This window comes from Nilaparvata lugens, chromosome 4 (genome assembly GCF_014356525.2).
Source record: "Nilaparvata lugens isolate BPH chromosome 4, ASM1435652v1, whole genome shotgun sequence".
NCBI lineage: Eukaryota > Metazoa > Arthropoda > Insecta > Hemiptera > Delphacidae > Nilaparvata > Nilaparvata lugens.
In genome coordinates, this window is record NC_052507.1 from 17,180,561 (window position 1) to 17,196,564 (window position 16,004).

The window sequence follows — 16,004 nt, forward strand, 5'->3', positions numbered from 1 at the left end:
TTATCTTATTCTTGTATTTTATGAATGCACCAATATAAGTAAAAACAAATAAAGAACCATTTCCACTATTTTTACTATTTTATATACACAACATCCCAATATGGAAAAAATGAGATGAAAGACCTATTATGTTTAGCAAAATAGCAATTATTATAACCCTAAACAAAAATAAATAAATAATATTTCTAAATATATTACCACCTAAATTCAGTTTCCAATAAGTATTGATAGGCATTACCTGTAATAATTCCCTGATTTCTGTTTTTGCTAATATCATTTTATCTTTGATATATTCTTTGAATTCTCTCTCACATTTCTGAAACAAAAATTAAAATTAGTAGAAAAAATGCTACACTATCTCATGATTCATTATTGACAAAGCCTAGGTTCAGCTAATGCTAGTGAATATTCATGAACATTAATTTTTGAAAAAAGAACGAATAATGTTTAATTCGTGAACAAAATCACTTTAGCTCATTCTAATTAATAAGCGATCAATTGGTACAATTAGTAGCACAGAGTCAAGTAAGTTGATGTTTTTTGTTTGAAAACTTGAACAAATAAGAAATTATTCTCTTGGTTCTCAATTTCCGCACAAAATCCAAGAGTAATTGCAGTTTTCTATTATGTTCAAGTATCTAAACCCCATCATATCAAAAAACATTGAATTTATCATTCATAATTGAAAATTTAACATAAGAGAAAACTAAATCTTGAACAATATTGTACCTTTATCATAACATACCAATTCACAACATAATAATTTTTATATAATTTTTATTCACTCACCCTATCACTAGACGAAAATTTGCTATAGCGTGGATCATCTTTTATAAGCTTCCTGACTTCTTTCCAAGAGCTAGATAACGTCACTTCTGCTGTTTCATTCAATAATTCCCTAGAAAAAATCAAACATAAAATTAATTAATGAACACTCAAGAATACACGATATATCTGAGAAACTACTAGATTGATAAGATCTGACATCAGCTCTTTCAGTATTAAGTTTGGGAATATCATTACTTAGGTAAAAGACCTAAGCTCAAACTGTGCAGGATAATATTATTGGAATAAACCCAATTATTATCTACATTATTCTTCAAACTGGTCATTAGCTATCAACAAACGAGTACATATCTTTGAAAATTCACTTTTGGTGCACCGACCCAGCTAATTTTTTTTCAAATATGAAGTTTGTAAGAATTGATGTCAGTGAATAAATAAGATATTATGCCATTCTCAATTTCAACAATTCTGTCTTTTGAAAATTACATGGAAACTCAATTGAAGAATAAATTATAAAAGAAGACAGCTCAGTGGTATAAATTGAGATTTTATCAATTTCCAAGGGAATAGTTGGAACGTATTTAAATAAAATTGAAATATCAGAGGCTGAAATTTAAAAAAAATCATTAAGCCTAGTTTACACATCGCCAATTGGCGAGACAGTTGTCTTTGGACAATTTATTGTCATCACGTGGTTGCGGATTGTCGGAGGCCAGGCCAGTTAAACGAGAAGATGTTTGTACGCGGCCAACTATTGGCACTTCAGTTGACAGCTAAACATGGCCGAGTTCTCGTCATCTGTTGTGACTGAACTGGCAAAAACAAGACAGCGCTACTGGCCTACACCGTTCACACGGCGCCAATTTTCGCGACAACTGAGATTCCGAGTGGTGGGGGGCTCGCTGGGCCCAATTTACTGTCCATAGTCTACTCCTGGAGACAGTTGAATTTCGGGCCAATTGTCGGGCCAGTTGGCAAGACAATTGGCCTGAAGTGTTTATACGAAGACAATAATTTAATGCCAGTCAGTTGCCTTATGACAATTGTCTCGCCAATCGGCATCGTATAAACTAGGCTTAAATTTGCTATTTCGGATTTAAATTTACGTACCTAAACTTTTCTTTCTTCTTTTTTGATAACTGCTCAATATGTTCATTGAACAACTTTTCTTTTTCGTCACGATCTAGAAGTTCAGCTAGCTCCCACCGATGATCTTTGCGCAACTGACGTTTCGCTTCCCTCCATGCCAATTCCGAGTTTCGTACCTGCAACGACAAATTTTTACTGTGAATAAAAATTAAACAATAGAATTTTAAATTTAATGATTGCACACGGTGCACAAATGTTTTTAAAAATATATAAGATTTAAAATGGGGAAGTTAGATATGGAATAATAATAATTTTCTTTTGGAACCAATCAACTTCTAATTCATAGAAATTATTTCAAGAGTCTTATTTTGATTCACAAGTTTCATCAATCGAAAATACAAGGTTGTCAGCCAAATAAAATCAAAGATAACATCTAAAATCGAAATCACGTTTCAGCATTTAGGCTTCATTAGATTGGATTGATTTATTTAATTGTATTTTTATCAGGATAATTATTATTATAATAAATAAGCAATCAAATATTTTAAAAGCTTGAATTTTTTTTACACTGTATTATTGGTACTCTAGCATTGTAAATATAATTTTATTCCATGTGACTATAGTAAGATTGTATTGTTTGACAAAGCCTACTGCATTTCTGTATCTGTTTAATGGCTAATAAAGATTCGTATAGACATTTCTTTATTCACATTTTAGACACTTTAACAAATGAATGGCCAATGTCATATATAATAAATACAAAATTTCAAGCATATCCGAGAATTGTAAATTGAGGTTAAAAGTGTGATAGTCCATCTTCTCTACTCATAAACTAATAAACTAACTCTAATAAACATAAAAATGTATAGTACAACCTTATCATTGTAACATAATATTCCCGTACTTGGAACTATTTTTTTTTTTTATTTTTTTTTTTAAAGATTACGTCCTAAAGACTCCAGTCATGGAGTATAAGACAAGTCATGTTATTACATAATAATTCTAACACTAAGTAGTTCAACCTAGTTTAGGTTTGAAAGGAATTCTTGTACACTATAAAAAGCTCTATCAACTAAATATTTTTTAATTTGTTTTTTGAAAATCTTCAAATCATCATTACTTTTCAAGATTTGAGGTAGCTTGTTATAAAATTTCCTACCAATATAATCTGGTTTTTGCTCAAATAACCTACTATTGTGACCCATTATATGATAATCTGCTCTGTTTCGCGTATTATACTCATGAACATCTGAATTCTGGATCACACCACTCGTTTTCACATGCATTACAACTTCATATACATACAAAGATGGCACAGTTAATAGACCAAGCTTTTTAAATAAAGGCCTACAAGAGTCTAACCTATTCACTTTCTTTATACATCTGAGTGCCTTCTTTTGAATCTTAAACACCCTGTCCATATTTTGTTGAGATGAATTACCCCATACTAAAATAGCATACCTAATATGAGATAGTATAAGTCCATGGTAAGCAGTTAACAGTAGTTTTTTATCATTCAGCCTAGCAAGCTGCCGCAGGACAAATACCCCAGATGATATCTTATTACATATCCTCTCAATGTAAGGATGCCATGTTAATTTCCTGTCCAATAAAATTCCCAAGAATGCTACTTTCTCTTCTTGGTCTAATTCATTTTCCTCTACAAACACATTTATTTCTCTATCCTCTACTGAATTATATTTACTTTTGAATTGTAGGAATTGACATTTCTTACTATTTATTGTTAATTGCCTTTGCTTCAAGAATTGGACAATTGACTGTACTCCAGTAAAAGCATTTATTTCTAGACTATCTAATAAATAATTGTTAAAGATAAGCGATGTGTCATCATTAGAATCTTTTCCTTACACATTAACTTTTAATTTCTCACTTAAATCATCATCATCATCATCATCATCTCAATTGATTTGAGAATCATATCGGAGAGTGGAACTGTCACAATAGTTGTAATAAAATAATAACTATTAAATATCTGTATCATGTATTACCAGATCGGCAAGCAGTGCGTTGAAATGCTGTACAGCCTCGTCGTGTTTGTGCAGCTCTCTCTCGTTGTCTCTCTCACGCAGATGTACGGCCAATGTGCGCTGCACTTCCTTCTCTCTCTCCCTCAGGCTGGCCTCCACTCGTGCCGCCTTCTCCAGTTCCTTCTCTTTCTCCTGGTCTATTTCCGACTCTCCTTCCTGCAAAACAACACAAAACGGTTCTTCATTTATCAAATTGCAATTTCATTTTCGGTCCCCCTAATAAATATGCGCACTTAATTTGAAAATCATTCATTCACTAGTGCCTATATCTTGTACGATCTAACACTATTAATGATATTTATACCACATCATCGTGATAGCGCACTCCAACTCTAATTACTTTTAAGTCTGTGAGATATTACTTTTAGCACGGCTCTTTCTCGAAGACGGAGAGGTCCGATGCTCTACCCTCCACTAATCACTCCCACTACCTAGCAGCATTCTAACGCGTCGCGCCAACACTCCCCTCCAGCTATTGCCTGGCATTGTTCCAAAATTGTTTACTGGTCAGCAGGTATATTGGTTTGTGTGATTACGGAGATGTGTTCATCACAATAACATGAAACGAAATGACACGGCGCATCCAATTGTGCGCAGGATGACCATCTCTGTCTATGCTACAAACTGTGCAAGGAGAAATGGGCTTCTCCTCTTCATGTTGAAAGTAATATCTCACAGACTTTAGATGAAATGAAATGAAATGAAAAAATTCTTTAGTAAGATGCTAGTACCAGTAACAATTATGACTGAAACCCACTATACAACAAGTGGTCGTGGTTGTTTCCATTCAAAGCAACCGTCCGACAAATGAAGTTTGAGATTGTTATAAAACTACTAGTAGTTCTGTGAACAGCAGACCTCACGCAGTATTCTCATCCACAAGTACCTGATTGGAACTATAGACCTTATGGAAATACAGCAATAGACTGGCTTCTCCACACATCTGTGTAATCACTTGTCAGCTGATTTATGATAAATAATTCTATAGTCTGATTTTTACTCTAATATTGGCGTATGAAGGAGGCTCCTTTTTCCTTTTATATTATCCTTGAAATGCAAAATTTCCGAACCTTGTATATACGTCGACGCGCAATTAAAAAAGGAACATACCTGTCAAATTTCATGAAAATCTATTACCGCGTTTCGCCGTAAATGCGCAACATATAAACATTCAAACATTTAATCATTTAACATTTAAACATTCAAACATTAAGAGAAATGCCAAACCGTCAACTTGAATCTTAGACCTCACTTCGCTCGGTCAATGATATTCAATTATGATGTACTTTACAGTTAGATAAAACATATAATTTCTAAATATTAATTTTTGTAATAATTATTTTTCAGATAACTAGTTTATTAGTCTTCTAAATCTTTCAAAAATTTGAATTTGATTTATTTATTTGTGGGATATTTAAGGAGGAAGGCATACAAGTTTAATTATAAATTATCTGTATTCCATGGATTTGAAGACAATTTTGTAGATAAGAATCTAAATCAAATTATAGGAAATTCTTTATAAAATTATTTATAGGAAATTCGCTAAATTCAGCATGAAATAAATGAATGGATTAGAATAAATGCTCATTTCAAATTATCTAATCCCAGTTTAATTTTTATCATTGATAGGGCTTTCATTATACATTTTCGAATGATTGTATTGAGATCATTACATTATTTAATCTTATTTTGAGATCATTGATCAAGTTGTATTTAATTTATCCCTTTGGAATGGTTAGGCTATGATTCAGTTCCACAGTTCTACTCTATTTATAGACATATTGATCTTCCTTTCAATTTATTTTGCATTATAGTTTGTAGTATAATCCTTTTGTTTTGTTTATTATTCAACGATTGTTTTTGGAACTCATAAGTTGAGTTGAACTCATAATTCATGATCAATCTCCATAAAATTGGTGCACGACTAGAAACGATAAAACAATTCAATTCAATTGTATAATATTAACGTACCTTTCATTATTTTGATATGAAAGGTTCGCTATTGGTTAGTCGGTTATGGAAACAGTTCGCTATTGTATATTATAATTCTAGTCTTATTTTCATTATTATTACTTTTACTTTTCTGTTATCTAAAAGATTATTTTTCTTTACTTTGCAACTATTGTTAAAGAGAATAAGTTTCAATGGGTTTGAGCTTACAAACAATTGACTTATAAAAACAGTGAATTACCTCGCTCTCTCTTTCTCCCTCGGCTTTGGGCTCTTTTTCGGATGCTCGTGCACGACTTCCACTGCGCTCCTTACGGTCGCGATCCTTGCGCTCCCTGTCCTTCTCCTTCTCGCGTTTGCGCTCCTCCTTCAGCGCTTTGAGGTACTCGCGGAACCAGTCCTCGCGCGTATTACTCGAGTCGACACTCTTGTAGCGCGCGTCCGAGTCGATTTTCTTCTTCACCTCTTGCCAGCGCGAGTGCCTATCTATGTCCGCCTGCTCGCGAAGCAACGCCAAGAAATCGCGTTTTACCTGCGATAGACAAACAAACCACAGTTAGAGAGACCGGCGCACCGTGCGTGTAACACACAAATCCATCCCGACACTCAGACAACAATCACTAAGCTGACTAATAAAACACAAGAGTGTCGGGGCAATCACAAACAAACTATTCAAACAGCTTTCAGCTACAGCAGCTACTGGAAAAAAAGAGATTCAATTAGTTGATGGAGGAGACATCACAATGAGTCACCTAGAATTCATTAAATAGTTTTATTTTACAAAACAAAACATGACCTGGATGATGAAACTTTGAAACATTTATATTTGGAACAAATACGAGTCAACAAAAAAAACGTTGAGATTAAAACTTTGAAGCCGATTCCTGATCAAACTCCAAATCAACGAATATAATAATAAAGTTTCAACAGATTACAATACAACTTACAATCTATTCTGTGAAATAATGATTCATTTATGATTAACAATACTAGAACATTTAACTTGTCTTTAATCTGAATACAATCATTGTTGTAAATTGATATCTAAAAATGTTTTAAAATCCTCAGAGCATGAATATTTTGATTGGAATTCATTGATGCCTATTCCATATTTTGTTCAAACGTTCCAGGTTTGGATTGAGCTTGACGTTTCAGAGCACTGGCATTCAGAAGTGCCATGCTCTTTCAACTCCTTCAAGTAATTTATTACTTAAAACACTTGCATGATATGAAATTGTACACAGACCATTCACGAGGATATTTAGTTAGTTTTAATATGCCCGTGATTGATTGAATCAATATCAGTAACTGATCAACATGAATAGTTTATACAATAAAGAAAAGCAATTGAAAAATGAACAACAAATTTGTTGAATGTGTAACATATAATATGAAATCACTGAAAAAAAACTAAATTAATATAAAAGCAAGTATGAAAATATCATGAGTAATTTTAGCCATTCATGATAAAATAATAATGATACCGTAGAATAAATTACATTCAATTTATGAGGGCTAATAAGTTATATTATGGATAATCTTCATATTCTAAATAAACATGAAATGAAGATTTTTGTCTTTTTTCTTCATTTAAGCCCACTATTAATAAGTGAGTTTGGATTCTATAGTTTATTCATCCAAGATTTTATTTCTATTTTTAAAATACACATATAGCCTACATACACATAGTACAAAACACATAAATAATCAACAGATTTGAATAATTCAGTACAAGATCGATCCATCTGTTTCATACTAGAGACAGATCATAATATATTTGAGAGACGGAGAAAACAATTACGCATCATTTTGATACTCAACACCTCTCAACATTCTCAACAATTAATTTCCTTGTCATAAAGATTTCAACTGGGAAGAGGAAATCAACATAGTTTGATAAACTTCATTGAGTTCAAAGTACTATTTGAACATTATAAACGTATCAATTCATTTTGTATGTCAAACGTATAATGTGGTCAAATTACATATTGGATTAATAAATGACAATTCTGTTCGAAGTAGTCATCACTAAATCCATTGTATTATGATTTGAAAACTTTTCTCTCAATATTAAAAGAGTCAAGTCTAACACATAGCAAAAATATATATCTTCTGCTGTTAATTAACCAACTTATTGCGATAATCATTGATTAATAAAGTTTCTTTGAATTATTATTTGTGAAATAGGCATTGTTACGATATAATAAGTCATCATTTTCTAAAGATAGTAATTAAATAAATGATCCAAAACAGAATAGTTAAATCGGTACAAATACAGAGTAATAGATAATATTCAGTCTTGTACTTGTATAATAGAGTACACGACAGCCAAAATGGAAATCAAAAGCTGATATTCATCAATTCTTGATCCATTATTCATGCCATGAGAAAGGCGGCCAAAAATAATGGATAAATATAGTGACAAGTTCATCACTATTGTTTGCAATTACTGTTTTAATAACAACTTTTCTTTAGTTTACAATTTCTTTGTTACATATAATGTGTGATACAATAGACACAAATAAATTAAGGCATGCATTACTAGACTTTAACATCAAATAAGGCGTTGAAATAATAATAGAATTATGGAAAACACGCCGTTTCTATTTTCCACAGACAACGTTCAGAAATTCGAATTGATTTTGATATCGTCATATTAAAATAAGTGATAATTATAGCAATTATTTGAATTATTATTCCAATTGATTATATATTTTGTTCTCATAGCGAGTGAACACCAACATGAGTCAATGTTAAACAAATTGAGAACTGATTACAAGTAGTATTAAAATTAAAACAAAGCGTTGAATAACCAGTGGTGGCTCATGTACAATTAAGAAACGAGATATTTTGAATTTATTTTGTGTTTTTATAGTTAAATTTGGACTAAATAAGAATAATGTTGAAAGATTTCATTAGAAAAAACGTTTTATTTGTAAAAAGATCTAAATTCCTATGAAATCTGGAGGAAAATTGTGTTAAATTCAAATTAATTACAGATCAAGAGAATTTTATTTTATAACTCAATAAATCAGAGAACGATTAATTGATCTAATTATTTAATGAATTCAAGAAAGAAATATTATCTTGTACACAGTTTCATCCCAAGATAATTCATATGCTTCAGCTACTCTACAGCTTTAAAACACTAGCATAATCTTAACTTGAAATAATAGAGAAATCTCAGATATTTTGGCACAGTAATTAGCATAATGTCCTAGTTTCAGATGCATTAAAGTAATTGAAAAAATCTGAAAATGTTTCAAATCTTGGCATGTTCTAAGATCAAAAATCACTTGATAAATTAACATATCTTTATGGAAAAACTATAATGAATAATTCTGTCCACCATTAGAACCATGGAAAGCAGAAAGTGGAACTTTGTTTCAAACAAAGCAAGCAATTGAATTTGGTTTAAAAACGAAGCATGTGAAAATTGAAACAAGTTTATAACTTTTCTCAGGCCATACAGTATTATCGACAAATGAAGCAATCACTAACTGATTTCAGAACAGTAATGAAAGTCGAGTTATGTTGGCAGAAATAATTTTTTTACGGAATTTTATGGAACGATACACGCAAAAATTATTGTTACTAATAAAAATCGAATTTTTATATAACAATAATCATGTTCACAATCCACCACTGGCTAAGCTTTGCAAGATAATTTACTGGTTGACAGTAAGTAATTATTGAAAACTTGAAGTGTTATAGTTTAGTTTGAATGTGATGTTGAATATACCATGAAAGAATGGTACCGATCGTGAAGCAAAGGCCGCCAGACGAAGTCCTCCGACATTGACACGACTCAGACACGACAGATGTGCAGACGTCACTTGAAAGTCAATATATAGACAGTGGTTAAAGCCAGACATCACCAACTCATACATCTTGGTCTGATTATTTTCTAGCAAATCTACCATGCCGGCCCACACCTCATTCCTATGTCGTCATATTCATTACTTCCTTCATTCATTATTAATTATTCAATTTCATTGGTTATTTATAGTAAAATTGTACATTAATTTATGGGCCGATATGGGAAAAATCCTAACAAGGCAGCGCAATATAAAACTTGCTTCTTGAATAAAATCACCAATTGATTCAGTAATGGATCAGCAATAATTTGAATGAGAAACTATCAAACCGAACTAATCAAATACACCACGCACACTATTCGAGAAATCATTGTATACATGACAATATTATTTGCATGTATAAAATTGCATGATCACTGATTCCCACATAAGCTGTGACTTGTGAGTGGGTAATGCGGTGAGGGGTAACACAGATGAATGCCAGACAGAACGGGAATCGAACCCACGACCCGTGCACAAATAGAAGACTCAAGTAGCGACGTTCCTAACCACTAAGCTACGCTGACTCGCCAAAATTTTTACAAATGCTCCAACAATATTTAAACAAACATTAGATATCAATTGAGGGATTTTCAACTCTTGGTTAATAAATGTTGAGTGGAATTCACAATTCCTGATCTATCTCTACAAAATAGGTGCGCGATATATTTGACTAGGAACGGTAGAAAAATTTTTATTTGTATTATGAATTCTGAAAACTTTAATATTTACTTTGTGAAAAATCAATATTTCAATCTACAGTAGTTCAATAGATTATACTTCATGTTTAACAAACATTAAAGAACATGCACAAAGTTTTTCTGTAATGGGGTCATTTTTAAATCAAAAAGGAAAATCATATCATTGTTAATACTCGACATGATGAAGCTTGAAACGTTTTTAAACAAAGCGGGAAGTTAGTTATCTGTAACGGATTGATGAACTTTAATGCAAAATATCTCTCTGGCAAAAACATTCTAGTAATAAAAACACTTTCTACCAAAATTAAAAGTGCCAAAGTGCGATAATTTCATGTTAAGATGATCCTTCACCTGTCTCAAAAGCAACGTGACTCTTGTAGTTAGTAATTTAGGTTCAACACTTATGGGGGACCTGCATGTAAAAACTGCACTACAAGGGAATAACGATATGAACAGCTTTTAATGTTGAGCAACATTGTATATAAAAATATACATTATCATGGAGATTCCAAAAAAATTTATACTTTAAACAATTGACAGAAGAAGTTTCAGTTTCCATAAATACGTTGTTTTCCCTCTATAACCAGTATCAGTTCAACAATCTGATTTCTGATAACTAACTCCCACCGTATTTCAAGAATTTTTTTGTAAAATTGTTCAAGATGAGTGCAAACACTCATCCACCAATTGGAAGAGGAATAAGCAACTTTTGTCATAATTTACAAGAACCATCTGAATAAGCATTCAAAACAGACCAAATTCGAATTCAAATAATGTTTTCCATTAAGACCCTCAGCAATCAGCATGGAAAGTTATTTCTTTCAAACTGAATATTTTTCCATTTATGAGTTTTACAGAAGTTTACTAATAGGAACGACAAATTGAAAAAGACATTCTGTGAAACACCAATATTTTCAAACATATTATATTTAAATCTGTTGAAGCAGTAAACGACTTTTTTATTTTATTGCAATTGAAAAAATATATTTTGAATCAGTTTTTTTTAATTCGGGGTTTTAATTGAAGGAGAATACAACAATTTTGAATGGAAATTAGATATCCAACATAATCTAAAACTGGATCACTCAAATGAGAATCAACATTGATGATACGACAGATTTCAAGACAGCCATTTCAATGGTATAAAATTAAGTGATCCTGCATTATTTTAATATCCTGTTCTACGACTGTTTTTTTTTTCTTATTTCTGGGAAATTTTCGGTAAAAATTCATTTAAAATAAAAAAATTCAAAGCGCTATCCAAAAGTTCCCAAACTGTAATTGAATAAAACAAAAATTTGTTCATTTTAATTCAGAAAATATCTCTATTCCAAAAAGTATGAAAAATTTAAAATTTAATGACGATATTTTAAGGTAGGACAGATATTATAATGTCATAAGTTAGATATAAGAATGGAAGATGAGTCAATGGGAAAAAGCAATGTACCTAGAATACATTTATACAATGGTATTCTAGGTACCTTGGGAAAAAGCATAATGACGTTCATCGATAAAATAATTGTATTATTCCTTTACCATAAACAAAAATAAGGACAATTTTATAGAATTTTCAATGATGATGATTTTTGTCCTCGATTCTAAATGTTATATTTCTGTTTATTAGGGAACTTTCGAATAGCACCTCATACTACTACTATTTTCTCTAATTCAAAAAATCGAAATTTCCTCACAATTTGTTCGGCTAACTTGAGCCTATAATATTCTACAGGACCTCCTTCGGCTATCTTCAGCCTATAGAATAGAAGTAATAAGGAGGAGATTGTAATGTTGTCGTAAAGAGAAAGATAAAACTTAATAACTCATGTTGAAGTGGATACTTACTGAGCAGGGGTGGCATTGACCTACTGCTCGAAACTCAACTGTTAAGTGTTACGAGTAGCTAAGACTTGACAATAGTTGATAGAAGCCTACAGCATGTAGTAATACATGCATCAAACACATATCAACACTGTCTTCGGAGTAGTTAAGCTTGACCGCAACTGTTTTAAAAGAAACTGAAATAAAATGAACATAAAGGTTACAACAAATTATCATCACATGTTTCAGCGCGACAGCATTCATTTCAGCATCATGGACGTCTGCCGAAAAATTTGGAATCAATTGAATAATTATAATACTTCTATCTACGTACTCTCAATCGATTGAATATTAAAAAACTGAATTCAGCGGCAAATTCTAATGGTTTACATTATAAATTCTAAATGCTTGTATTGCACAATCGATTGAGTATTAGTTTAATTGTTTTGTCCAATTAATCAAATGTTTGTACAATGGTGAGATCTATTATCATCATCGAAAACCAATGAAATGTCTTCAAGAATTGCTCTCATCAGATCAAATCCTTCGATACTTTAGTAGCATCAAAATACTTTAGTATATTATTCGTTAAGTAGAAACTGGCACGTTCATTGCAATGTACCTTACTAGAAGATTCATCAACTTTATTAAAGTTCTATACTTGGACTGAAGCGCAACCTTCTAATTCTAGCTAGTTAATTTCAGTATATTCCATATTTTTCAAGTAAATAGTTATTAGTCAATCACCAATTTTTTCTCAAGTTTGATGACATTTTATTTGAGATTATCACAATGAGGAGAACTTAATTTACACATCAATTATATGGTGCAAAAATAATTCAAGTTCGAGAAGATGTGAGCATTATTGCCAAGATTTCAATACAGAATTGGAATGAAATAGATTTCGTTAACAAACAAGAATATTCGAACTTGATATACGAATGGGAATCATTTGGCGAACAACTTACTAGCCTTTCATAGTATTCAGGAATATACTATTGATTTTTTTGAATAAAATTTTTTTTCATGATGTTGATCATCTCGAAAATCAAGTAAAATTTGAGACAGAAGAATTAATTTTCATTCATTTAAAAGCTTTTATTGGAAAGTAAGGAACTTACAGTGAATGCATAGCTGGAGAACAATTATGTTGAATTTTTATTGTAGTTTCAATAGAGACACTCATAATCGTAACGTCTACTGAATATGATTAGTATAAATTATTGTGGAGCCTAGTATACACCAAAGAACTCACCAGAATACTTTCAAAGAATAAATCAGAATATGATATAAAGTGAAGAAATGATCATTCATACAATAGAGATGTGAATATATTAAAAAAACAATAGTATCTTCTAGAATACTTGTAAATACAGTAAGAGTCCTACATAATTCTAATGAATACTCAAGATTTGCTAATCACAATCTAACATCAGTATGTCCATCTTCTTTTTAAAAAACAGACCTAATGATTGTTCATCCTGAATTCTAAATATACTATAATATAAATTTATTGTTAAATGATTTCACCTGTAGACATAGAAAACAAATTATGAACAAAAATATTCCCTTGTATCTGAAAACAAAGAGAAAGAAAAACATGTGATACTAAAATTCATTGAGTCTAGTCACCAAGTATGAACCAATCTGAAACGTTCATAAAATAACATTGCAAATTTCTATTGTCATACAAAACCTGATTGACCACTCCGGAAACTCCCCGTAAACAGAAATCTTGAAAGTATAAAACAAATTTAAAAATATCAATAATTTCTTATAAAAATTAAATTGAATTTTTTAAGATATCAATTCTGATATCAACAAGTAATATGCACAATAAAAAGTTTAATTTTCTCAAATCAATAATACTGTGCAAAAAATAGCATTCAATATAAATAAAATTATTGATAATTTGAGAATGAAGTTCTAAAAAACATTTTTTCCGAAAACCACAAAGGTAGGGAGTATACAAATCGTATTAGGATCTGCAAGATATTCCAAAGCAATCAATGGATTTGTATGACAAAATATTTGACCAAATAAAATAAATATTCAACTCTAAATCGGTGCATAATGAAGTACCAATAACGAACCATCTATCAAGATACTTTCCAAAATTACCATAATATATATTCAAATGTCACAGAATATTTTTATAGACAGTAAAGTCTATTTTCAAACCCTAAACTTGGTCATTGATTATTATGACAAAGTTGGAACAATATCTGCTAATTCACCCCATAAAATTATAATGCTGCAAAACTCAGTAAACATAATTATTTGAGAGTAGGTAAAACTGAAATCTCAAGCAATTGCATGAAGAAATCATTCAATCAAGTAATTTGTCATTTCTTTATAAATACTATCAACATAGCACAATTTTTCCTTCATTTTCATTTTGTGATGAAACATCACACATTATTGGACAATTTGAACCAGCTTTTAGAAGTGATTCAATTTTATTAAAATACACACAATTAGGTGATATCATAAATATGTTTTCGTTAACTAACAACTTATCATCTAAAAAAATCATATCAAAAACATCATCGTGGTATAAAATCAAATAGCATATTTCCGTGATGCATATATTTATAGAATAGCTTAATGAATTGAGGTGATGATATAACCCATGTTTTTCCTTGATCAACGACTCATCATCATGGTCAATTACTTAATGGTCATGGTTACTCAATTGATAATCATGATGGTATAAAATTAAACATCATATCTCCTCGTATGTTCATAATTGATTCCTTTGTTCAACCAACAATTGATTGTTTTCAACCAACACTCATCAAGTAATTAAAAAATAGTCAATCAATCATGTAATGTCTAGCATGAACTTTACTATTATGATTCAATATATTACTGAAAAGAAGGATCGTAGAATGTAAACTTGTTAAATGGTTCATCATCGGTCTTCCAAAGATCCCACGAGAAATAGCATGCCAGATACGACCTACCTGATCACGGCGCAATGCTTTCTCGTCTTTCTCTCGCTTTCTAACTTCCAGCAGATACTCATTGAACAGACTCTCCCTCTCTCTCATCTTCTCAATGTTCTTGAAGCGGTCGTCTTTGCTAAATTTCTGCGCGAAGTCACCGAAAGATGATCTGCAACAGAGAATTAATAATTAAAGTATGAAACAACAAGATATTCATGTGATTCATCGGAACTTTTTTATTAAGAAATGGATATTTTGATCTCCTTTCCTGTTCGAAAAGCTTGAGTTGGTTGGGAAAAATTTAATGGGTTTTCGATTGTCTTAAATTTTATAAACCTAAAAGTATATTTACGTCATCAAATTTGCTACAAATCATGCTAAATTCAGTTTCAGGTTGGAAGAAAGCGAAAGATAGAACGTAAAGTACTTGTAAGAAATTTCAAAATGACTATACTTTCAAAATTGTTACAACTCTTCAAACAATAAAACTATATCCTATGGAGCCCAAAAGGTACAAACAACCCTACCAATATATTGAAATTTCGTCAAATTAGACTTTTCATTTATTATGTGCCTTGTAATTAATAGAAACATCCTATTGCAATAAGTATCTTATTGTTTTTTGTTTGTAATGTGTTTTTGGATAAATAATAATTTAATGTCATATAATTTTCTTGTATTCAGAGGGAAGACGATATCTAAACAGCTCAATATTGGTTGTTACTTGTTGGTCAACTCATTATTCATTGTTCCAAGCCATGTAGAAAAACTTATGAACCAATAATGAAGACATTAGTTTATGTCAAG

The 16,004-nt window shown here is 31.1% G+C and overlaps 1 protein-coding gene across 3 annotated transcripts in view; it reads right to left on the reverse strand.

The window, feature by feature from the left end:
* The window catches only part of LOC111045240 (transcription elongation regulator 1), a 39,921-nt gene that overhangs the window by 4,115 nt on the left and 19,802 nt on the right, over window positions 1–16,004 (reverse strand). For all 3 annotated transcript variants that reach the window (XM_039426773.1, XM_022330599.2, XM_039426774.1), the window contains exons 13-18: window positions 15,216–15,366; window positions 6,115–6,405; window positions 3,885–4,079; window positions 1,897–2,051; window positions 790–898; window positions 239–316 (exon numbers count right to left, since the gene is read on the reverse strand). In XM_039426773.1, the coding sequence (XP_039282707.1) occupies window positions 239–316; window positions 790–898; window positions 1,897–2,051; window positions 3,885–4,079; window positions 6,115–6,405; window positions 15,216–15,366 (979 nt within the window). The remainder of the gene's footprint in view (window positions 1–238; window positions 317–789; window positions 899–1,896; window positions 2,052–3,884; window positions 4,080–6,114; window positions 6,406–15,215; window positions 15,367–16,004) is intronic.